Source organism: Molossus molossus, unplaced genomic scaffold (genome assembly GCF_014108415.1).
Source record: "Molossus molossus isolate mMolMol1 unplaced genomic scaffold, mMolMol1.p scaffold_m16_p_19, whole genome shotgun sequence".
NCBI classification, from domain to species: domain Eukaryota; kingdom Metazoa; phylum Chordata; class Mammalia; order Chiroptera; family Molossidae; genus Molossus; species Molossus molossus.
The window spans coordinates 5,420,502-5,442,972 of NW_023425354.1; the positions used below are offsets into that span (position 1 = coordinate 5,420,502).

General features: G+C 62.5%; 2 protein-coding genes across 4 annotated transcripts in view; one reads left to right on the forward strand and one right to left on the reverse strand.

The window, feature by feature from the left end:
• Positions 1–292: 292 nt before the first annotated feature.
• On the forward strand, positions 293–11,677 carry GRIN2C (glutamate ionotropic receptor NMDA type subunit 2C). The gene is made up of 12 exons (XM_036268510.1): positions 293–724; positions 2,721–3,319; positions 3,653–3,767; positions 4,606–4,817; positions 4,973–5,138; positions 5,471–5,624; positions 6,810–6,935; positions 7,246–7,475; positions 7,850–8,010; positions 8,520–8,707; positions 9,589–9,821; positions 10,227–11,677. The coding sequence occupies exons 1-12, from the start codon at positions 326–328 to the stop codon at positions 11,304–11,306; spliced, it is 3,663 nt and encodes a 1,220-aa protein (XP_036124403.1). The 5' UTR covers positions 293–325; the 3' UTR covers positions 11,307–11,677.
• A 5,362-nt stretch (positions 11,678–17,039) lies between these two features.
• Positions 17,040–22,471, reverse strand: part of TMEM104 (transmembrane protein 104) — a 53,978-nt gene continuing 48,546 nt past the window's right edge. For 2 of the 3 annotated variants that reach the window (XM_036269884.1, XM_036269885.1), the window contains one exon: positions 17,479–18,240. In XM_036269884.1, coding sequence (XP_036125777.1) covers positions 17,480–18,240 — 761 coding nt within the window. In that variant the 3' untranslated portion in view covers position 17,479. Of the gene's footprint in view, positions 18,241–22,471 lie in introns of all 3 variants that reach the window. The other variant, XM_036269883.1, reaches the window with a different exon arrangement.

The following is a 22,471-nucleotide window of genomic DNA, read 5'->3' on the forward strand; positions in this document are numbered from 1 at the left end:
GCCAATTGTTCGGTTTAACAGTTGAATGGAAGTGATGAGCACATATCACGGCTCATGTTCTTCCCAGCTCCTGCCCTCTGGGCTGCCCTTGGGATGCTCAGCTAATCTCTCTGTCTCTTTCTCTTTGTCCGTCTGTGTCTGTCTGTCTCCCTCTCTCTGCCTTTCTTTGTGGAGGGAGGTTTTCCCCTCCTCTCTTCTACCCTCTGGATGTGTGTCCCTTTAACTCTGGCCTTCACCTCCTGTCTGTCTGTTCATCTTTTTTCTCCATGCCTCTGTCTCCCTCCCTGTGCCTCTCCTGATCTCTCTGCAGGACCCTCCAGTGGACATGGGTGGGGCCCTGGGGCCAGCCCTGCTGCTCGCCTCCCTCCTCGGTGCCTGGGCAGGGCTGGGCCTGGGGCAGGGTGAGCAGGCTGTGACGGTGGCCGTGGTGTTTGGCAGCTCGGGGCCGCCACAAGCCCAGGCCCGGATCCGCCTCACCCCCCAGAGCTTCCTGGACCTGCCGTTGGATATCCAGCCACTCACCGTGGGGGTCAACAACACCAACCCCAGCAGCCTCCTCACCCAGATCTGTGGGCTCCTGGGCGCGGCCCGCGTCCACGGCATCGTCTTTGAGGACAACGTGGGCACTGAGGCCGTGGCCCAGATCCTCGACTTCATCTCCTCCCAGACTCACGTGCCCATCCTCAGCATCAGTGGGGGCTCTGCTGTGGTCCTCACCCCCAAGGTGCCCATCCAAACTCATGTCCCCTCGTCCCTTGGGCCTGGAGCCAGGCTGGGATGGAGGGGGCGGGGCTAAGTCTGGGCCAGGGAGGGACTCAGGTTTTGGGAAGATGGAGTAGGGTAGACTGACAGGGACGTGTAGGCTGAGGCTGTGACGTGGGTGAGGGAGGAGCCGGCCGGGGGAATGATGTGCTGGAAGATAAACAGTCGGCTGCTTTCACATCTGAGTCTGGGTGAGAGGTGGGCAGGGGGCAAGCCCACCTCTGGCTGTGGTGGCAGCCCTGGCTTACCTTCTCTCTGCTTCTCTGGCCTTCCTTGGTCAGGCTCCAGACCCAGGGTGGAGGGCCAGGCTGGCCTGGACCTGCGGTGCCTAACCTGCAGGGAGAGCATCCAGGAGCCGGCATGTCTGAGGAGGCATGCCCTCCAAGAGCTTGTATCCTGTGGGGAGAAAGTCCTGAACACATTCATCGGCAGTCACAGCTAGACGGTTTGGAAGGAAAAACACAGGACACCACAGGGAATCAACAGGGCCCCCGTCTGGGTAGAGGTCTGTTCAGAGACGATCTCTTCAGAAATGATATTGACATGAGCCCTGGAGGATGAGGGGAGCTGGCATGCTGGGTGGGGGGCAGGTGAGGGGGAATGTAGGGAGCGTTCCAGGGCAGGGGCAGGAGGTGGTGCCAACATCCCGAGGTGAAGCGCAGAGTTTTTGAAGAACAGAGATAAGCCTGGAAAGGGAGGTGGAGTCCTCATCACATGGGAAGACATTTGGGTTTTTACCCTAAGTGGGGAGCCAAAGAATGTGTTCAGACTGATCTGATTTGCCTTTCTTTTATGATTATGTTTTATTACGGAGAATTTTGGGCACACATAAAAGTAGGAGAGTATAATGACCTTCTGTACCCCCCTCCACCCTGCCCGACCTGCCCATCCTTGCCCCTCCCAGCTCCCCCTCTTCTGTGTTATTGAAGCAAAGCCCAGACACTCTATTACTCCATCCATAAATATTTCCATGGGTCTCTAGCAGATAGAGGCTTTTAAAAATACCATCATATATTATCACATCTAAAAATAATAAAAATTCCTTAACATCATCAAATACCCAGCCACTGTTCAAATTTCCCCCATTGTCTCTTAAATGTCATAGATGTTTATTTTTGTTAGCATGCTTGAATCAGGAGCCAAATTGGGTTCCCACGTGGCAATTGGTTATGACTTCTGAGTCTGTCTCTAGTCTCCATCTCTTTTTTTCCTTGAAATTTGTTTGTTGCAAGGAACTGGGTTACCTGTCTGTAGACTTTCCCCAAATCTCTTTAAAACAAACAAACAAACACACACACACACACTGGGACAGTGGGAATGTGGTGAAACCTTGGAAGGGGCCGCAGTGTCGCCCTCCGTTAGAGGAGGGGCAGCGCAGTCCAGGCTGAGCTGCAGCGCCCTGGGCATTGGTGGTGGCAGAGGTGGAGGAGGAGGAACTTCCTCATCCCCAGGGCTCCGTGGAGGACGGTCCTTTCCCAATGATCCCTGGGCCCTCTATCAGCTCTTAGCACAATGGTTCTCCACCCTCACAGTTCTTTAGAAAAACACGAAAGCAGCGCCCCACCTCTGGGATTCCCATTCAGTGGGTCCGAAGCAGCGCTTCCCAAGCTAGCGGGCGAGCTCGTTGAAATGCAGATTCCCAGGCGCCACCCCTAGAGATTCCGATCCGGCAGGTGTGCGATGCGCCCCAGAATTTGCATTTCCAACAAGCCCCCAGGTGACGCTGACACTGCGCTCCAGCACTGGTCGGGTAGGGCCGGACTCTCCAGGTGATCAGTGGGCGGCAGGGGTTAGGAACCACGTGTGGGCAGGGGCTCCGGGACTCAGCGCACCTTCTGAAGCAAAGGCGTCAAAGGGCAGATGAAGGGAGCCGAAATCGGGGGCGGGGCGGCGGGGGGTGGGGGGGCTCCGCTCGGCCTGCTCGCTCCCTCTTAGGCCCCGCTCCGCCCCGCCCTCAGGAACCGGGCTCCGCCTTCCTGCAGCTGGGCGTGTCCCTGGAGCAGCAGCTGCAGGTGCTGTTCAAGGTGCTGGAGGAGTACGACTGGAGCGCGTTCGCCGTCATCACCAGCCTGCACCCGGGCCATGCGCTCTTCCTCGAGGGCGTGCGCGCCGTGGCCGACGCCAGCTACCTGAGCTGGCAGCTGCTGGACGTGGTCACCCTGGAGCTGGGCCCCGGCGGGACGCGCGCGCACACCCAGCGCCTGCTGCGCCAGCTCGACGCCCCAGTGCTGGTGGCCTACTGCTCGCGCGAGGAGGCCGAGGTGCTGTTCGAAGAGGCGGCGCAGGCTGGCCTGGTGGGGCCGGGGCACGTGTGGCTGGTGCCCAGCCTGGCACTGGGCAGCACCGACACGCCCCCCACCGTCTTCCCCGTGGGCCTCATCAGCGTCGTCACTGAGAGCTGGCGCCTCAGCCTGCGCCAGAAGGTGCGCGATGGCGTGGCCATCCTGGCCCTCGGTGCCCACGGCTACCGGCGCCAGCACGGCGCCCTGCCCGCCCCGGCTGGGGACTGCCGCAGTCACCCCGGGCCTGTTAGCCCTGCCCGGGAGTCCTTCTACAGGTGGGCACCTGCCAGGGCATGCGAATGGGAGGGAGGGGGAGTGCATTTCAGGGGACCTGGGTGGCAGGCAGTGAGCTCGGTTTCGCTGGCCACACCTCCCACTAGCTGTGTGCCTGGGGTGAGTTACCTCACTTCTCTGGGCCTTAGTTTCTTATCTGAAAAAAAAAAAAAAAGATTGGGGTGTGAGGGTGCTGAGAACCGTAGCAGTCAATACGGGAAACAGAACAAACACAGGGCAACCTCTCCCGTTGTCAGTGGTGAGGCAGAAGGGGGCGAGGGCTCTGGTCCTGAGCAGGGCTAAGGGAATACCTCGGCGTCTCTCCCCACCTGCAGGCACCTGCTGAATGTTACCTGGGAGGGCCGAAACTTCTTCTTCAGCCCTGGTGGGTACCTGGTCCAGCCCACCATGGTTGTGATCGCCCTCAACCGGCACCGCCTTTGGGAGATGGTGAGAAGGGGGTGAGCCCAGGGGCCCCCTGTTGCCTCTCATTTTGTCCTCAGCCCCTCTTGTACACACAGCTGAGCAGAGAGTCCCTTCTGTCCCTTATCCAGCCCCTCATCCTTCAGGTCTCAGCTGAAACATCTCCACTGGGAAGCCTTCCAGGTCCCCAGGTTGGGTGAGACACCTCAGCTCTGGGCTCCCACAAAACTTATCTACCACACTTATCACAGAGTCTTGCCCCTGGAAGTAACACACAGCTGTGCTGGCCAGACTAACATGTAAACAAATAGAATTTGGGGAGATCGGGGCTTGAATAGAGATGTGTGCAAAGCATTATGGGATTAGAGAAGAGGGGCAGGAATTAATTCTGCCTTCAAAGGAGGAAACTGGGAAAGGCTTCATGGAAGTTGGGACATTTGGGTTGGGTCGTGAAGGATTGAGTAGGAGCCCACCAGGAAGGGACACTAAACTAGTATAGACAGAGGAGCAGGAGGGTTTGGGGCATCTTCAAGTAATGCGTTTGGTGGTGTGGAGACTGAGGAAGATGGGGTGCTGGGTGAAGGGCTCCACACTAAGGTCGAGAAAATGAGTATGGTGAGACAGACTCAGGTGTGGGCTTTCGAAAGATGCTGTGGGCCAGGCTGGACTGGAAAGTGCAGGGACTAGAGCTGGGGAGGAGGCTGCAAGAACTCTCCTTCCTGGCCCATGCCCATCCCCTTGCCCTGCCTCTCCAGTTCTCCAAATGTCCCACCCTAGGCCCTGGCAGGCCCCACCAGAGGCCTTACCTAGAGGGTGGGAGTAATAGGACTGGAGGTCCCAGGCTGAGGCTGGTCCCCCTCTGCAGGTGGGGCGCTGGGACCATGGTGTCCTCCACATGAAGTACCCAGTGTGGCCTCGCTACAGTGCCTCCCTGCAGCCCGTGGTGGACAGCCGACATCTGACAGTGGCCACACTGGAAGAGCGGCCCTTTGTCATTGTGGAGAGCCCCGACCCTGGCACAGGTGGCTGTGTGCCCAACACTGTGCCCTGCCGAAGGCAGAGCAACCACACCTTCAGGTCCGTGAGAACACACGAGAGGCCAGGGGTGAGCTGCGTGCTACTGTGTGATGGCCGGCATCGTGTGTGTCCTATGCTTGGGAGTGGGGGCGGGGACCACACACCGGGCTGGGGGGAGCTGCTGGCCCTGACTCCTGGCGCTCTCTTGGTGGCAGCAGCGGTGACACAGCCCCCTACACGAAGCTTTGCTGTAAGGGCTTCTGCATCGACATCCTCAAGAAGCTGGCCAAGGTGGTCAGGTTCTCCTACGACCTGTACCTGGTGACCAACGGCAAGCACGGCAAGAGGGTGCGCGGAGTGTGGAACGGCATGATCGGGGAGGTAGGCCTGCGCACAGGGTCCACCTGAACTCACGCCCCTGGGCCTGCTGCCCAGGCCCCCTCGTCACGGCCACCCCAGCTGTTCCTGGGCAGTTTCCTCCTGTGCCGGGGTTCAGCTAGGGTGGGGTCCTGGCCCAGCTTCTTAGGGTCTCCCAGCTGTCAGGGGAGACTGGGCAGTCACCAGTGATGCCCCCTGGGTGGTCAGCACTGAAAGTGGAGCTCTGAGGACCCCAGGTGGGGACAACAGACTCAGCTGGTGGGTGCTGAAGGGCGGCCGGGAGGAGGCTGGAGAGGGTGCCCAGCCTGTGGGAGCCCCTCCTCCCATGGTCCCAGGTATACTACAAGCGGGCGGACATGGCCATCGGCTCCCTCACCATCAATGAGGAGCGCTCCGAGATCGTGGACTTCTCTGTGCCCTTCGTGGAGACAGGCATCAGCGTGATGGTGGCTCGCAGCAATGGCACCGTGTCCCCTTCAGCCTTCCTGGGTGCGGCTCGGGTGGGCAGGATGGCTCTGGGCAGGGGGACCCACCTGGGTGTGGGGCTTGGGTGGAGATCAGGGGCATGAGGGGCGCCCTCGAGGGCAAGCACAGCAAACTCAGGTGCCTCTGAGCCTGGCATAGGGGCTGGAGGGGCGTGTGGTAAATGGTGGCAGAGATGAAGGATGGGCCAATCAGGAAGGCAGGGTGTGCCTAGTGGGCTGGGCCAGAGGAACCAGGGGCAAAGGTCCTCTGGCACTGGAGAACCCCCCCCCCCCCCACGCCCCAGGGTGGGAAGCGGGGCTGGTTTCTGACTTGATTAGGAAGTCGGCACTTGTAGGGCAGACCCTGTGCCAGCCCCACGCTGCATGTGGGGTACAGCTGTGGTCCTGGCCTTCCCAGAGTGCCCTGCGGAGGTCAGCTGGGACGCAGTGTGGGGTAACAGAGAGCCATGGGGACAGGGGAGCCTCGGCCAGGATCAGAGGAGGAACCCTGGCTCTGCCCCTTCATTCTGTGTGGCCTTGGGCCAGTCAGTGAACCTCTCTGAGCAGGCTCCTCAGCCAGGGAAGACAATTGCACTCCCTAGATGGGCATGGCTCACAGGAGCAGGTGCAGGGATGACCTCCACTCAGGGAGACCGAGGATCTGTCAGAGGCCTCAGGCCGGCTCCCCAGCTCCTCGGGCCTTGGCTTCTGCGACAGGATGAGGGGACGTCCAGACAGGAGTGTGGTCAGCGGGCTGGCCGGAGAGGGAGGAGAGGAGGACGGAGAGATTCTTTGGGTTTGCTGATGTGGTTCTGTGGGCGGAGGCTGGGGGTAGGTGCAGGGTGAAGCCAGCTGCAGGCAGGGGGAGCGAGAGGGGCAGGAGGAGCAGGGGTGTAGACTTCTCTCTGAAAGGAGTTGGGGGGCAAGGGGGCGGATGAGAGCCAGGGGAGGGGGGCAGGGTGGGGTGATGGGACCTTGTTCCCAGGCAGATGGGAGGGAGAGACCAAGCAAGCTGGAGAGCCTGGCCTCCCTGGGGGGTGGGGTCTCACCTGAGGCTCTGCTGCTCTGAGAGCAGGAGACCGCTCTGCTCAGTCCCCGGGCTGAGGGAACCTCTCTGGACCCTGTGGACCCACTTGTCTGCCCCCAGTGCTCGGGGCTGTGGGGGGGGGGGGCAGCGCCAAGGCCGCTGAGCGCGTCCCTCTGTTCCCAGAGCCCTACAGCCCCTCAGTGTGGGTCATGATGTTTGTCATGTGCCTTACCGTGGTGGCCATCACTGTCTTCATGTTCGAGTACTTCAGCCCCGTCAGCTACAACCAGAACCTCACTAGCGGCAAGAGTAAGCTGTCCTCTGGGCCTGCGAGGAGGGAGCAGGGCCGGCCGCCCAGAGGGGTGGGGCCAGGGTCACAGGGCCCTTCCAGAAGGCCGGATCCTGGGGGCGGTCTCTGGCCTTCGGACAACAGGCAGGGGCCAATGAGATACACGAGAGAGGAACAAGGGGAGCTGACTTGCCCTGGGGTGGGGATGGCCAGGGATGGGGTCGCCAACCCAATACAGAGTGGGTACAGGGGCTGGGGAGTTGGGTGGACTGAGACCTACCCCGTCTGTGCTGGGCCAGAGGATCCCCAGTGTCCACCCTCTCCCCCCAGAGCCTGGGGGCCCCTCCTTCACCATCGGCAAGTCTGTGTGGCTGCTGTGGGCACTGGTCTTCAACAACTCGGTGCCCATCGAAAACCCCCGGGGCACCACCAGCAAGATCATGGTCCTGGTCTGGGCCTTCTTCGCGGTCATCTTCCTCGCCAGCTACACGGCCAACTTGGCTGCCTTCATGATCCAGGAGCAGTACATCGACACTGTGTCCGGCCTCAGTGACAAGAAGGTCTGCGCCGTGGCCCGTTGGGGGTGCCCAGGGCAGGGGCGGGCCTTGCGGAGGACACAGGGCAGTCGGAGTCAGAATCTCACCTGGAGGCCAGAGCGGAAAGGAGCTGGGGAGCCTAGTGAGGCGGGGCCGGGCCGGGGGGGTGGGGAGGCCAGGGGAGAGATGGCTCAGGTCCACTGGTGGAGTGGCCTCGGGTAAGCCTTCCTTTGTCTTGCCTCGGTGTCCCTGTTTGTAACACAGGAGTGGCCGGGACACTATGCAAGTGCAGACTATGGGGATGGGGTCGAGGGGCGGGGACGGGTGGTGGGGGTGCTGAGGTGGTGCCTGGAAGGTTCTGGAAAGGGTCAAAGATGATGACTGCCCTCTGCCCACAGTTTCAGCGGCCTCAAGATCAGTACCCACCGTTCCGCTTCGGCACGGTGCCCAACGGCAGCACGGAGCGGAATATCCGCAGCAACTACCGAGACATGCACACCCACATGGTCAAGTTCAACCAGCGCTCCGTGGAGGACGCGCTCACCAGCCTCAAGATGGGGTGGGTCCCGAGCCCCGTGCTCACCTTCTGTTTCTCCCCACATGTCTCCCCAGTGGCCAGACTCAACTGTGTCTCTTCCTGATAGACCCAACTTGGGGACAGTGAGGCTGGGCTGTCCTGTAGCACTCCTGGGGTGGGAGGTGAGGAGGTCTTAGGGCAGAGTGGAGCTTGAAGCAAAAATGGATGCCTCATGTGGTCCGGGTGTGGTGTTGACCAGGGTTCAGCCTTGCCCTCAGGTGGTGGTTGTGACCTTTTAGGGTCGTAGGGGCAAGGAAGGCTGGGCAAAGAGGGTTTGTCCTCTGGGGGCAGAGAGTCCCTTGGCTTCTCTGAGGAGGAGGTTGGTGGGTCGCTGGGCTGTAGGAGGGGCTCTTCTCCCCTTCCTGGGCCAAGGGAAGCAGAGAGGCTCTGATCATCCATCCCTCCTGGGTGGTGGCCCAGACCCGTCAGGCCCCAGGTGTGGTGTCCCCACCCCATATGACCCCGGGCCTGAGGGCTCCGCCTGTCTCTAGGAAGCTGGATGCCTTCATCTATGATGCCGCTGTCCTCAACTACATGGCTGGCAAGGACGAGGGCTGCAAGCTGGTCACCATTGGCTCCGGCAAGGTCTTTGCCACCACCGGCTACGGCATTGCCATGCAGAAAGAGTCCCACTGGAAGCGAGCCATAGACCTGGCGCTCCTGCAGTTCCTGGGGGATGGTGGGTGCTGCTGCTCTGGGGGCTGGGGTAGGTCCAGGGTGGGCCACGGAGCCTGGTTGGGGTGGCTGTTTGATGGCGGGTCAACATTGCCACCGTTCTCCGAGTCCCCAGGGCCTGTGGACAGGGAGAGGGCTCTGGGGGTGAGAGATCAGGGCAGTGTGTGTGTGTGTGTGTGTGTGTGTGGTATTTGGAGGGACTGGATGGAGACCTGGGGAAGAGATGGGTTTGCCACGAGGGGTGGAACATAGGACTGGGGAGGCCCTGGAGGGGCAGGAAGGAGCTCAGGCCACACAGTGGGGGTGGGGGGTGGCTGAACTCCTTTCTTTTTCCATTTTGAGATTACTTGGGTAGTGCCAAAGCCCTGCCTAGTCCCAGAGCCGAGGCCCAGGCTCACCTTGGCACCAGACGCTCACATGCGTGAGGGGTCCAGCTGAACTTGCCCTCAACACCCAGAGAGAACTTTGAATTTAGATAAATAAATAATGGTCTCATTTCCCACCACTGCCACAGAGTAATGAGAGTGGTAACTGTGAAGGTGCTTGTGGTCTCCTCGGGGGCCCAGGCCTTCATCTGTGTGCCCAATTTCATGCCTGGCATGTAGGGAATCAATAAGTTTGATGACTAAATGAGTGATAATATTTACCCAGTCGACAAGCTTTTATTAGGCATGGGGGGGGGTATGTCAAAGGCTGGCATTCCCAACCAACCCCCCACTCTGCTTTCCTTTCTTCCTGCTCGTTGACATCCCCTACCTTGGTCCTGTTCCCCCCTGGCTGGATCCCTGTATGGCCCCACAAGGGGCGGGTCCCTCCCTGGCTCCAGACCCTTCCTCACTGAGCATTGGGAGGGTCCTTCCTGATCCAGGTGTGCCCCCAACCCAGGGGAGACACAGAAGCTGGAGACGGTGTGGCTCTCGGGGATCTGCCAGAACGAGAAGAACGAGGTGATGAGCAGCAAGCTGGACATCGACAACATGGCAGGCGTCTTCTACATGCTGCTGGTGGCCATGGGGCTGGCCTTGCTGGTCTTTGCCTGGGAGCACCTGGTCTACTGGAAGCTGCGCCACTCGGTGCCCAGCACCTCCCGGCTGGACTTCCTGCTGGCCTTCAGCAGGGTGGGTACTCACCCCGCCCTAGACAGCGCCAGCAGTAGGGGCATCACCCCAGATAAGTCAGAGCTAGCCATGGCCCCTCGGCAGATGTAAACACGGAGGGCAGGAGAGGTGGCTGGCTTGCCGGCATCACACAGCCAGAGAAGCAGAGCCTCCTCCGACAGGCAGGGCCGCACTCTGGAGCCAGGCTCACTTGGGCTGCAATCCTCCCTGCAGGAAGGAGCTCACTTCTTGGAGCCTCAGGGAGCTCCTGGGTCAACGCACAGCAGTGCAGTGTCCGCACATAGGAGGCGCTTCGCCAATCTTAGTTGCTTCCTAGGACTTAGAGGTGCCTGGGCTGGTGCCTCAGACGGAAGTGGGCCTCCCCAGAGGAGGGCGCACTCACAGCGTGTCTCCCTCTTCGCCCAGGGCATCTACAGCTGCTTCAGCGGGGTGCAGAGCCTGGCCAGCCCCGCGCGGCCACCCAGCCCGGACCTCTCGGCCAGCTCCGCCCAGGCCAGTGTGCTCAAGATGCTGCAGGCGGCGCGCGACATGGTGACCACGGCTGGTGTGAGCAGCTCCCTGGACCGCGCCACCCGCACCATCGAGAACTGGGGCAGCCGCCGCGCGCCCCCACCTCCCGCCTGTCCTGGGCCTCGGCCGCCCACCCCCGGCCGGCCCGGCGACCCGAGCTCCAAGGGCGGGGGGCCACCAGGCGGCGGCCGCGCTGCGCTGGGGCACCGAACCCCGCAGCTCCTGGGCCGCCCCCCGACGCCAGGGCCGCCCCTGCCCGACGTCTCCCGGGTGCCCAGCCGGCCGGCCTGCGAGGTGCGCTGGCCGGTGCGGACCCGGCGCTGCAGGCGGCACCGGGAGCTACCGGAGCGCCCCCTGTCGCACAAGCGCTGCCACCACAGCTCCTTCCCTCGAGCCGATGGGTCGGGGCGCCCCTTCCTCCCGCTCTTCCCGGAGCTCCCGGAGCCCGAGGATCTGCTCCTGCTCGGGCCGGAGCAGCTGGCGCGGAGGGAGGCCCTGCTGCACGCCGCCTGGGCCCGGGGCCCCCGCGCGCGCCACGCTTCCCTGCCCAGCTCGGTGGCCGAGACCTTCGCCCGCACCAGCTCGCGGTCCGCCAGGTGCGCCCGCCCGGCCTGCGGGCGCTTGGCGCAGGCGCAGTCGATGTGGCTGCCGTCGTACCCCGAGGCCTGTCAGGACCGCGCGTGGGCACAGGTCCCCGTCTGGCGGCACCGACAGCACGCCTGCCTCCACGCTCATGCCGCCCTGCCGCTCTGCTGGAGGGCTGTCTGCTCTCATCTCCCACCTTGTGCCAGCCATGGCCCCTGGCTCGCTGGCGCCTGGAGGCCTCCAGGGCACAGGGGCAGGACCTTGGGGCTGAGTACAGGCTACAGGGACCGTGGGGGTCTGGAAGAGGTCAGCAGGGCGGCCTGTGGGGTGCAGGGCTTCCTGGGACCTTGCACCTGGAAGCGGATCAACAGCTTGGAGTCAGAAGTGTGAGGGGTCAGCTACTCTGTCATGCCCAGCTGCGTTCTCCACCCGGCACTGCCAGCGTCAGGGGCGGGCAGGCTTGGACTTTTCTGACCTTTGCCGTAAAATCTTGGCCACGGAGCCCCAGTGACAATGTCCTACAGGGTCAGCGCAGTGACCTCAGCAGCCTCAGGTCCTGGTGTCGGCTTGGTTCTGGCTGTCCTCATCACGCCAGAACAGTCACAGGAAGCAGCAGGGTCTCTGTCCTGGCCAGGCTGCTGGGGGCGTGGTGTGGGAGCAGGGAGGCTGGAATGCGGGTTGGGGCAGGGCTGTTCCATCCTTGCTCCACTGGCTGGAGTTTCTTCTCAGAGCGTTGGGACATTAAACGAACCTTTTACAACCCACTGGCCCTGGCTTCCTCATTCTGCATCCTTTGGACAATAGGGGCATCAGGGAGCCCGGCTGGTGTGGCTCAGTGGTTGAGTGCTGACCCATGCACCAAGAGGTCGCCAGTTTGATTCTCCATCAAGGCACATACCCAGGTTATGGGCCAAATCCCCAGTGGGGGGCATGCAGGAGGGAGCCAGTCTGTTCTCTCTCATTGGCGTTTTTATCTCTCCCTCTCCCTTCCTCTCTCTCTAAAATCAATAATTAAAAAAAATAAAAAATAGGAGCATCATGGGAGTATTCCAGTCAGGGTGCCAGCCTGGAGCAGGTGGGCAGCTCCCTCTGGGAGGGTATCTGGGAGGTGAGACGGAGAGGGGGCTCCAGGGGCAGAAGCCAGTGCCCACCCACCCTGGGGCTGGATGTCACAAATGTGGTCAGCTTGGGGGCTCTGGTATTGATGGATGGAGCGTATCCTTCAGTCTCCTTTAAAAGAGAGGCTGGTTGTCCTGGCCAGTTTGACTCAGCGGTTGGAGCATCAGCCTGTGGACCAGAGAGTCCTGGGTTTGGTTCCCGCTAGGGGCATGTACCAAAAAAAAAAAAAAAAAAAAAAAGAATGAAAAGAGAGGCTGGTGCCAGGGGCTGTGGATGTCCTGTCCTGCCAGGGGCCTGCCTGGGAGCCTGCCTGTCATGGTGGAAACAGCAGAGGGAGGTCTATTGTGGGGAGTCTGCTGGGCTCTTCTGGGCCCTGGCCGGCTGCATTCTTCCCAGGAGGGCTGAGCTCCGCACTGCCTGCTGGGTCTGGAAGCCTGGCACAGGGGGCTTCCCAGGCTGGGCACGGCTCAGCCTCGCTGGGGCTGGAGCTCCTCGGGAGGAGGTCAGAGAGTCGCCCAGTCTCAGCCCTGCACCTCCCTTGGGGCTCCCAGCCTACCTCCTTTCTCTGTCACGTGTCATCAGCCCTGGAGCTGACTGACGGCTGTTGCTTACAATTCTCGATGTTTCCACGTCTGTGATTCCATTGAGCTCCCACAAGCCGCGTTCTTCCGTTCGTTCCACAAACACAGTGGTTGTTAGCATCAGGCCCCTTAACTGCAGAGCATGTCAAGCCCGAGGCCCTGCTGTCCTCAACAAGTTCAAGTTCGGTGAAGCAGGGCAGAGATTCGCGCCATGTAACGGGGAGGAGGAGGCCGGGGAGGGCAGCTGGATGCCAACACCATTTGCAGCCCCTGCCCAGTGGGTCCCATCAGTCTCCAGAGGTTCCACTGCTGGGACTGGGCCATGAAAACTGGCAACATTTTGTTTTAGAGCTGAAAGGGTAGAGAGTGGGATGTTGCTAATTCCCTCCCATTCTTGGCTAGAGCGCCTGACTGCCTCCAGAACCGGAGGCCCAGTCCATTACTGTCAATGTCATGTCCTGCCCTGTGGTGTTTCATGGACCCTGGTCCAGGATTGGGGGCTCTGTCTCAGGCGACGAGGATGAGTCTGGGTGAGGCTCGAGGCCAGCACCCTGGAAGGGAGCCTGAAGTTGGCTGCAGCCACCGGTGGTGAGAGGGTTAACTGCTGGCCACCAGCTGCTGACCCCTCCCTGGCCGGAAGGCTGCAGCAGGTGGGGCTGGGCGGAGTCACGAGGTCCAGCTGCTCTCCGCTCAGTGTCCAAGATCGTTAATAACCAAGAACTGGACAGACAATTAAAAGCCAAACATGGAACTGAACCTGCTGTTGGCTGGCTCCAGGGAGGTGCCAATCCTGCTCCTGGGGCCAGGCTCTTGGCTGCCTCGTTCCTTCTCTAGGAATGAATTCTGGGGACAAGTGAGCCCTACGGGAGGTAGGGGCAGGAAGATGCCTTCTGCAGGTTCAGAGCTGGCTGGGCCTGGCTTCCCAGCCTCCTGCTGGGACCATAGGAAGGATCCTGCGCTGTCAAAGGGAAGGGACAAGGTCTGGCAGGAGAGAGGAGGGAGCGGACGGTGTCACAGAGGCTGCAGATGTTCGGTCATAAACAAGGGCCTGTGCAGCGAACAGCTAGCTGAGTCCCCCCAGACAGACACTCTAGTGCTGGTTTGTTCTCGGTGGGACGCAGGAGAGGCTCTTAGTCACCAGTCTCAGGAACAGGACATCTTTACTATCTCACCCTGTTCCCTCCTGCTGCTGTTGCTGTTCCCTTGTCTGTCGTTACTGAGCAGCTCATGGTCCACACCACCTTCTTCCTGGGAGCCAGGTGTGTGTGGGGGGAGGGGGCGTAGAGCTTAGAAATGAACAGTCGTGCGCCCAGCTGGTGTGGCTCACTGGCTGAGTATCCACCCACGCACCCAGAGGTCGCAGGTTTGATTCCCAGTCGGGGCACATGCCCAGGTTGTGGGCCCAATCCCCAGTGGGGGACATGCAGGAGGCGGCTAATCAGTATTCTCTCTTCCTCAAATCAATAAAGAACAAAAGGAAGGAAAGAAGGAACGGAGGAAGGGAGAGAGGAAAGAACAGGTGTGACGTCCTTGGGCAGGGGATCTGGCTCTGTCTGGCTCTTTGAAAGGGGACGGCTGTCCTTAAACTTCCTGAGGGGGCGGGGAATCAGAGACCACCCCCCCCCAAAGAGCCCTCTAGATCCTGAAGAATTCATTTCCTGTTCCCCTGGTAGCAGGCAGATGCCACCAGACTTGACTAATTAAGAGGCTATGAAACCAATTAGGCGCCCGGGGACCCAAATGGGGTGTGTGTGTGTGTGTGTGTCTTCAGTGTGCGGGGCCTGTGGCTACCAGGGCAGTCATGGCTATGTGACAAGAAGCCAGTGCCAGCACAGGGCAGCTTTATTGAGCACTGTGTGCCAGCACTAAGCTCAGTACTTCAGTTCCCCACCCGCCGGCGATACAGGTCCCCTTGGCCCTTGTTACAAATGGCGGGAGGACTCGGGCTCACGGCCTGCGAACGGCAGGGCCCACTTCTAGGCACACACTCGTGATCCCCCGGGACGCCACAGGGCGCCACCAAGGTCCACGCGGAAAGTTCCCAGCACTGGGCCTGGCGCAAGGCAGGCGCTCAGACGTGACTTCTCCCCTTCTCCAGCTGAAACCACGAGCCCCGGCAGAGCTCCCTCCTGCAGGCCTGCATCTGGCTCTTGGAAGAGTCGGCTCTTCAGTGGCATCAGCATGGCGTGGCCAGGCATCTGTCCCGCCCAGGAGTCCGGCCTCCAGACGGGCTGGGGGTCAGCCTCCCGCTTGCCCGTGGCCTCTTCCCCCTTGAGCTGGTTTCCTCTGAGGTGGGGGCAGCCCCCGTCCTCCCACCTGAGTCGCCCCAGCCTGTTGCTGAGGCCGCTCCCGGCCCCCATGTGATGAGAACAGCCGTGTGGCTGAGAGCCTGGCGAGGTGCCCACTGCCCCCCTCCCAGCAGTGCCTCCCAGCCTGTCACCTGCCATCTGCCCCATCCAGAGCCCGAAGCCGTCTCTCTGGCCTCAGGTGAGGGACAGGCAGGAGCTGCTGGCACGAAGCCCCGGGCTGCGGCGGGGTCGAGGCAGAGAACGCAGCTCCCACCTTGACCGGGCCTGACCTGGGCCAGGCTGGGGCAGGGCGGCGGCTGATGTCGGGAAGGCTGCCGAGTCCTCCTTCTGCACAGCGAGGCTGTACCTGGGCCGGGCAGGCCAGCGACCTCTCTGCCCTCCCACCACCAACCCCCGGGGCCCCTCTGTAAAACAGACCATGACCCAAATGCCCGCCTCACCAGCCTGATGCAAAAAAGCACAAATGAGCATCGCCGGGGACAGGCCCTCCCCCCGGCCCCAAGCTCTCAGCAGCAGCGGGAGGCAACCCCATCTGACCTCCGGCGGGAAAGACAGCAGGTGAACACGGAGCACAGGGACCAGACAGTGGCGACGGGGAGCACCCGGCTTGCCATCGTGATGTGGGCACCTCGGGCCAACTCCCTCCGGGACTAGGACTGCCCGCTCAGAGGGGAATGCAGCCACCAGACGCCACCGCCGTGGCTCCAGACTGTCACATAAATCAACCTGGGCTTCATGATGCTAATCAATTCACATCCAGAGTTTGGTGTGGAGCCTGGGGAAGCGAGATGATTTAATTTGCTTTGTCCTTAGGCAAAGGGAATGTAATTGGAGAAGAGTAAGTACAGATGTTTTGCGTTTTCAGCAAACAGCTTGGCTCCAGGGAGGGTCCGAGCCACGGGGGCTGGCCCACCTCAGGGCCCTCCCAGCTCTGCCACCTCAGGGGGGCCCCTGGAAAGAAGCCACAATGGCAGGTGGAGAGAGGGCGCCTATTTTTCAGGTGAATGGGAAACAATGACGCACAGGGACAAGATAAGTGAAGACATGGGACCACAGTGAGACAGCAGGTCAGGTCACACGGTTCTCACAGGCTGGGGCTGCTGGGGCCAACGGGGGTGTGTGTGTGCTGCCTGTAGACTTCCCACGTTTCTGCAAGTCCCGTGAGTCCTCTGCCCTCCCAAGACCACTGGGGCCCCAGGACACAGTGTCACCACTGTCCAAGGTATGAGCCGGTGCCGCGTGGGGGGGGGGCAGCAGAGGTTCCCTAATGAGGGCTGAGCAAGGCACTGAAATCAAGGAGGGGGCAGGGGCCTGAGAGCCCACCCCAGGAGGCAGCTCCTGGCCCAGCTGCTCTGGGCTCTAGGCCAGGCGGGCCAGGCCTAGGGCCGGGCAGCCAGGAACAGAAGGAACTGCAGGTCCCAAGGCAGAAGGCACACTGAAAATGCAGTCCATCGGTCACCTTTCCGAGGAAGGCTGCCCGAAGGTGCAAGCATGATTGTGACGGGGAGGGGATCCCGGAGAGCTGGCGAGGTGGGTGGGAACATGACCCTCCTTCCACGGGAACGGGGGCCGGTGCTCCATCACACCCCACGGCGCCCAAGGGGCACGCAGGGTGTGAACCCTGAACTCCCCCAGCCTGGCTGGACGGGGAGATACCATCAGTGCTGCAGCAGGGCCAGGGGTGCCACGGAGGCTGCTCGCTGCTACAGGCCCGGGCGCTCCCGCACTGTGGTGGCGGGTGGGGTAGCTCCCTTAGTGGCCCTTATACACTGCCCCCCACACTGCAGGAGGCCCCAGGGCCCTAGCGGGGCAGAGAGCAGAGATCCCTCCAGGGGTCACAGCCCGGGGCTTTAAGCCAGCTTTAAGCCAGGGGTGCCCCGTGGAAGGGCTGCTTTGGGGTCCTCATGGTGCAGGAGCTCAGAGCGGGAGCTGGCGCCCACAGCGGGGCCTCACAGCTCTGGTCTGGGGACCCGTGCCAACTAGCACCTCCCGCTCTTGTCACCAGGGCAGGCCAGGCCCCTCCCTGGCAGGCCCAGCGGGGGGCGGGGGGCGGGGGCCGGGGTTCACCCTGAGGAGGCTGCTCCTGGTGCAGCAGATTTCCCAGACAAGGGCGTGGAGGGGCTGGGCGGGAGGAGGCGACGAGGTGACTGGTATAAATAGGGCAGTGCCACGGTGCGGCTCCACCGTGCAGGGAGAGGAGCCCACCCGGTGCCGGGGTGGAGGGGTATGTGCACAGAGCAGAGGGGTCAGTTCCAGGAGCCAGTCCTGGGACCTGGGAGAGCCGCGTGCCCGGTGTGTGCTCAGCTGGCCGGGGTCAGCCCAGGCGGGAGGGCCCGGGCGGAGGCCACACGGACAGTGACGTGAGGTTCCGGCTGTGCGGAGGGAGCCGGGGAAGGGACACGTTTCCCAGCTGGAGATGTGCAGGGTCCCCTCCCCGAGCCTGGGCCTTGCCTGCCGAGGGAGACCCGGGAGGCACTAGCCACAGCTCTGCAGGTGCAGGGACGCGACGGGCCAGGCCGGGGCCCTCGCCCTCCGGCAGCAGACGCGCCCGCCATCAGAGCTTGGCCTCGCTGAGCACAATGTTGGCGGTGACGAAGAAGAAGCAGGAGAAGGCCCAGAGCAGCACGAAGCCCACCCAGAAGGTGTGGTGGAACGGGGACCTGTGCTTGCTGACGGTCCCGGGGCCGAAGGCCAGCTGGGTGTCCTTGCGGCAGTGGTACACCAGGAAGGCGGGGACGACGTACTGGATGCCGGTGCCTGCGTAGGCCCCCGTGATGCCCACCAGGGACTCTAGGTCGTGGGTGCAGAAGGCCACCAGCACCGGGGGCACCAGGGTGATGGTGGGGAACACCACGCGGTCCACGACCCAGGGGTACGTGCCCCCCTCCCGGTGGAACAGGGTCTTCCAGTTGTTCCGCAGGGTCACGGCGATGATGGGGAAGTTGGTGCTGATGGTGAAGACGGGGAAGAGACCCAGGAAGAAGCGCACGGCGGCCACGCCCACGATGTCGCAGCTGGCGAAGTTGAGAGTGTACATGTCCAGCAGGCTGTCGCCGCGGAAGCAGAAGATGGCGGTGAAGGAGAGGAGGCCGTAGAAGGCCAGGATCAGCACGTAGTCCAAGAAGACCAGGCGCGTGAGGTGCCGCTTGGAGGAGACGGGCGTGATGAGGGACGGCAGCGAGTGCTGGCACATGAAGGAGTACACGCACACCCCGAACAGGTTCCGGACCCCGGACAGGTCGGCCAGGGGCGGGTGCCCCTCCCCGTGGCCACGTCCGATGCGGACCAGGGCCAGCACGATCATGATGGCGAACGCTGGGAAACGAGAGAGATGTCAGCCAGCAAAGCGAGGAACAGCCCCACTCGGGACAGAGTCTGCTCTGGGGGCACCTGCTGAGAGACCGGAGCCCCACGAGTAAGGATCATTCAGTTCAGGTGACCCCAATGCCACATTCTGGGGCAGGTCAGCAGTGGCTAGTGGTCTCATGAATATCCCGGCGCCCCCTCTCCATGTCCTGTTCAGCCCCCCCCCCACCAGCAGATAAAGGAAGGTGCCTCTGGGGTCGGGCCTGGGTACGGTAGGAGGGTGGCCGGGCACCGCCCGCTTCCCCATCGGCCCCCGGGGGCTCTCTTGGGGCTCCGCCAGCCTCCTGGCAGGGAGCAGTCCTGGGCCAGGACTTAGGACGTTTGGGAGGAGCTGTCCTCCTGGGCTGACACCGGGCAGGAAGGTGCCCGTGGCCACGCGAGGGAAGAAATGGCACCGAGGACCAATGCGGGGCTCACCGCACACGGCCGTCCGCCGGGCCTGCTGCAGAAGGGGACGAGACCTGTGACCCCGACTGCTCAGAGCAAACACGGTCCAGGCTGGCTTCGCCTTCCACAGCCCCGCTGGGTCCCCCGCCCGCCTCCCAGGTGGTGTTCCGGAACATAACCCCCCCCCAGGACAGACTCCTCTCTGAGTCTCTGGCTTCTTGAGTCTGCCACCCGGATTACCCACCACCTCTGCCGTTCGCCCCTCGGCACACACGGGGACCAGCGGTGGCCCTGTCTCTAGTTTGGGAGCTCACAAGCCAGTTTTCTCTGCTCGGACCAGCCCCGAAAGCCCCTCTAGCCTGTGCCCCAGCCCCCCAGGTAAAGACCACTGCGAGGGCCCTGGCCGGTTTGGCTCAGCGGTTAGAGCGTCGGCCTGCGGTCCTGAGAGACCCGGGTTCGGTTCCCGCTAAGGGCACGTACCTCGGTTGCAGTTTGTCCCCGGCCCTGGTCGGTTGTGTGGGTGGCAGCCACTCGATGTGTCCCTTTCACGTCGATGTTTCTCTCTCTCTCTCTGTTCCTCTCTCTCCCTCCCACTCTACCTGAACAAAAAATGGAAAAATGTCCTCGGGTGAGGATAAAAAAAAAAAAAAGAAAAAAAAGACCACTGCGAGGCTGGGGGCCTCCTCACTGTCCCCTTCAGGCCACGTCACACCCCGGCTCCCTTCTCCTGGGACTCACAGGAAGCCAGGCTGTCTTCCCAAAATGACACTTGGAAGTGGGACGGGCGGGAATACCATCTATTACTTTAAATCAGAGCCGCCTGACACCGCCAGGGACGGGGGGAGGGAGAGGGAACAGGCCTGTGGAAATTGCCAATAAAGATGATTTGTTTCGGACTCTCGGCCGCCCCAGTGCTGCCGCTCCGGACACCAAGGCCCCAAGACGCCCCAGTGCTGCTGCCCCTGACACCAAGGCCCCACGACGCCCCAGTGCTGCCGCTCCTGACACCAAGGCCCCAAGACGCCCCAGTGCTGCCGCCCCTGACACCAAGGCCCCAAGACGCCCCAGTGCTGCCGCCCCTGACACCAAGGCCCCAAGACGCCCCAGTGCTGCCGCTCCGGACACCAAGGCCCCAAGACGCCCCAGTGCTGCCGCCCCTGACACCAAGGCCCCACGACGCCCCAGTGCTGCCGCTCCTGACACCAAGGCCCCAAGACGCCCCAGTGCTGCCGCCCCTGACACCAAGGCCCCACGACGCCCCAGTGCTGCCGCTCCTGACACCAAGGCCCCAAGACGCCCCAGTGCTGCCGCCCCTGACACCAAGGCCCCACGACGCCCCAGTGCTGCCGCTCCGGACACCAAGGCCCCAAGACGCCCCAGTGCTGCCGCCCCTGACACCAAGGCCCCACGACGCCCCAGTGCTGCCGCTCCTGACACCAAGGCCCCAAGACGCCCCAGTGCTGCCGCCCCTGACACCAAGGCCCCAAGACGCCCCAGTGCTGCCGCTCCGGACACCAAGGCCCCACGACGCTCCCTGCCCCAGGGACGTCGCAGCTCCTGCCGGCTCTGCTCAGTCAAGGGGAAAGCACGGACCCACTTGAGTGTGCAGCCCAGGAGCTGCCTCTGGCTTAACCCAGGGTGTTGGGGGACGTGTGGCAGGACACCCCATGGGGCTCCCTGCTCTTCAGGATGCCCAGGACCCCGGCAGTCTGCCTCGTTGTTTCTGGGGGTGCACGCAGGGCAGAGACCAGCGTGGAAGAGCAGAATCACAGAGTGTGCTGGGGCGGGAAGGAGGGGAGGGGACCAGGGGAAAGGCTGGATGGGGTGGAGGTGGGGTCTCCCGTGCCAGCGACTCTGTCCGGGCCAGAGAGGGTCATAAAGCAGAGCTGGGAGGGTGGGGTGGCTACCTTGGGAAGACTGGGGGCCCGGGGCTGCCTGGTGACTAGCAATTCAAGAGGCTGCAGCTGACAGCTGTCACACAGGCAGGGCACTGGGGTCGGCGCGGGTGGGGGGGGGCGGTGCTGTACAGCGAGATTCAATCCTGCTGTGCTCTCCTGTCTCGGGTGCCCCTCTGACCTGGTGCTACTCCCGGCTGGACGCAGAATAAGGCAAGTGCAGAGGTGCCCTAGCGACCTGCTTGCCTTGGCCTTGGGCCCGGGAGTGGGGAGCACGTGAGGGGGCAGGAGTGGGCTGTCGGGAGGTGCTCTCCCCGCTGGGGTGCTGGCCCCTGCTCCTCTCCTCCTCAGCCCTAAGTCTCCAAGGGGGGGCAGGGGGTGGATGGAAACTGGCTTGTGAGCTGTCTGGGCAGCCCTGAGGGGCTCTGCTTCCTGCGAATAAACCAGTTTGTGAAGCAGGTTTCCAAAGATGGGAGACTGACTTTTAAAGCGTGCTGCCCCGCCCCCACTCACATGGTGCCTCACGTCCCTGTGGGTGATAACACTTATCTCACAATCTTGTCTATAATTAGTTTCAGCAAACAGTGCTCTTACCCCGATTCGCCACCCATCTCCTTTTCCTAATCAAACAAGTCTATTCCCAAACCGGAAACCAGTCTCCCTTCAAAGGCGGGACGTCCAGGCCGAGGCCCTGGGGAGGCAACTCCGGGGGCATTAGGCAGTGGCCCAGCAGCCTTTGGTGGCCTCGGGCAAGGACAGGGTCTGCGGGGCCCCTGCCCACTGTGAAGACACGGCGCTGTGCCGCGCTGCTGGCAGGAGTGAAGAGGGAGGGGACATGCTCCAGGTGGTCTCCCAGCCAGCAAGCGGAAAACACACCAGACGCCCTACATGCAGTGCCGCTATGGGGGGACGGGGGAGGGGAGATATGGGGGGGAGGGGAGGGATAGGCGGGGGGGAGGGGGGAGGGGGGAGGGGACAAGCTCCACGTGGTCTCCCAGCCAGCAGGGGAAAACACACCAGCAGCCCTACACGCAGTGCCGCTATGGGGGGACAGGGGAGGGGAGGGATAGGCGGGGGGGGGGGGGGGAGGGAAGGAGGCGGCAGGGCCCCGCATGGGCAGCTCTGACTCTGAGGGACCCTGGGACTAGAGGATGAGGACTGAGCCCCCCATGCCGCCCGGCCCCTCCCTTGTGACCACACTCCTCTGCCTGCCTCCCGCCCTCGGCTGCTGGAGGAGCAGAGCCCCACATCCACCCTTAGATGGATGGCCGGTCCCCGGGAGATAGCTGCTCCAGAAACGCACCTGGTGCGGCAGTAAATCAAGATGCAGATGACGGGCTGTGAGCGACAGGAAGCGTGATGGGGAGGGGCCAGGCCGCACTGCCACCTGGCTGAGGCGACAGGGACACGGAGGGACAGAGCAGTGAGAGCTCCCCGACATCTCAGTGACCAGGGCCTGCACGTCCCTGAAGGCAGGGCTGGCCTCAGCCTCCCTGACCCCCACAGGCCACAGTCCACACCCATCCAAGGGGTCAGCAGAGGCAGTGAGTGGCCAGGGAGGAGTCTGTGTGGGGGAGGAGAGGGCCGGACACATGTCACATGAGGAGTGGCTGCTGGGCCTCTCGAGGTGACGAGGTGGGACAGGAGCCTTCTCTTGTAACCTCTGAAGCAACAGCCCATGTAAAGATCACTGCACTCATTCTGTGTGACGTATGGGCTCACCTGGGACCATTCACTCATTCACCAGAGACGGCCCAGGGCCCACTGGGCCTTCCGGAACCTACAGTCCACAGGGACCAGAGGGCAAAGTTACAGGAGACAAATGACAATGAGAAAGAACTGGTTAACAGCCACATGAGCTGCTGGGGCAGATGCTGAGATCTCTGTCGTGGGAGGTG

Excerpts from the sequence above, each read along its gene's own strand:
- GRIN2C (XM_036268510.1), top strand. The coding sequence starts at position 326 with ATGGGTGGGGCCCTGGGGCCAGCCCTGCTGCTCGCCTCCCTCCTCGGT. Across the intron at positions 7,476-7,849 it reads CCGGCCTCAGTGACAAGAAG|TTTCAGCGGCCTCAAGATCA; the intron begins GTCTGCGCCGTG and ends CTCTGCCCACAG. Across the intron at positions 8,708-9,588 it reads CCTGCAGTTCCTGGGGGATG|GGGAGACACAGAAGCTGGAG; the intron begins GTGGGTGCTGCT and ends CCCCCAACCCAG.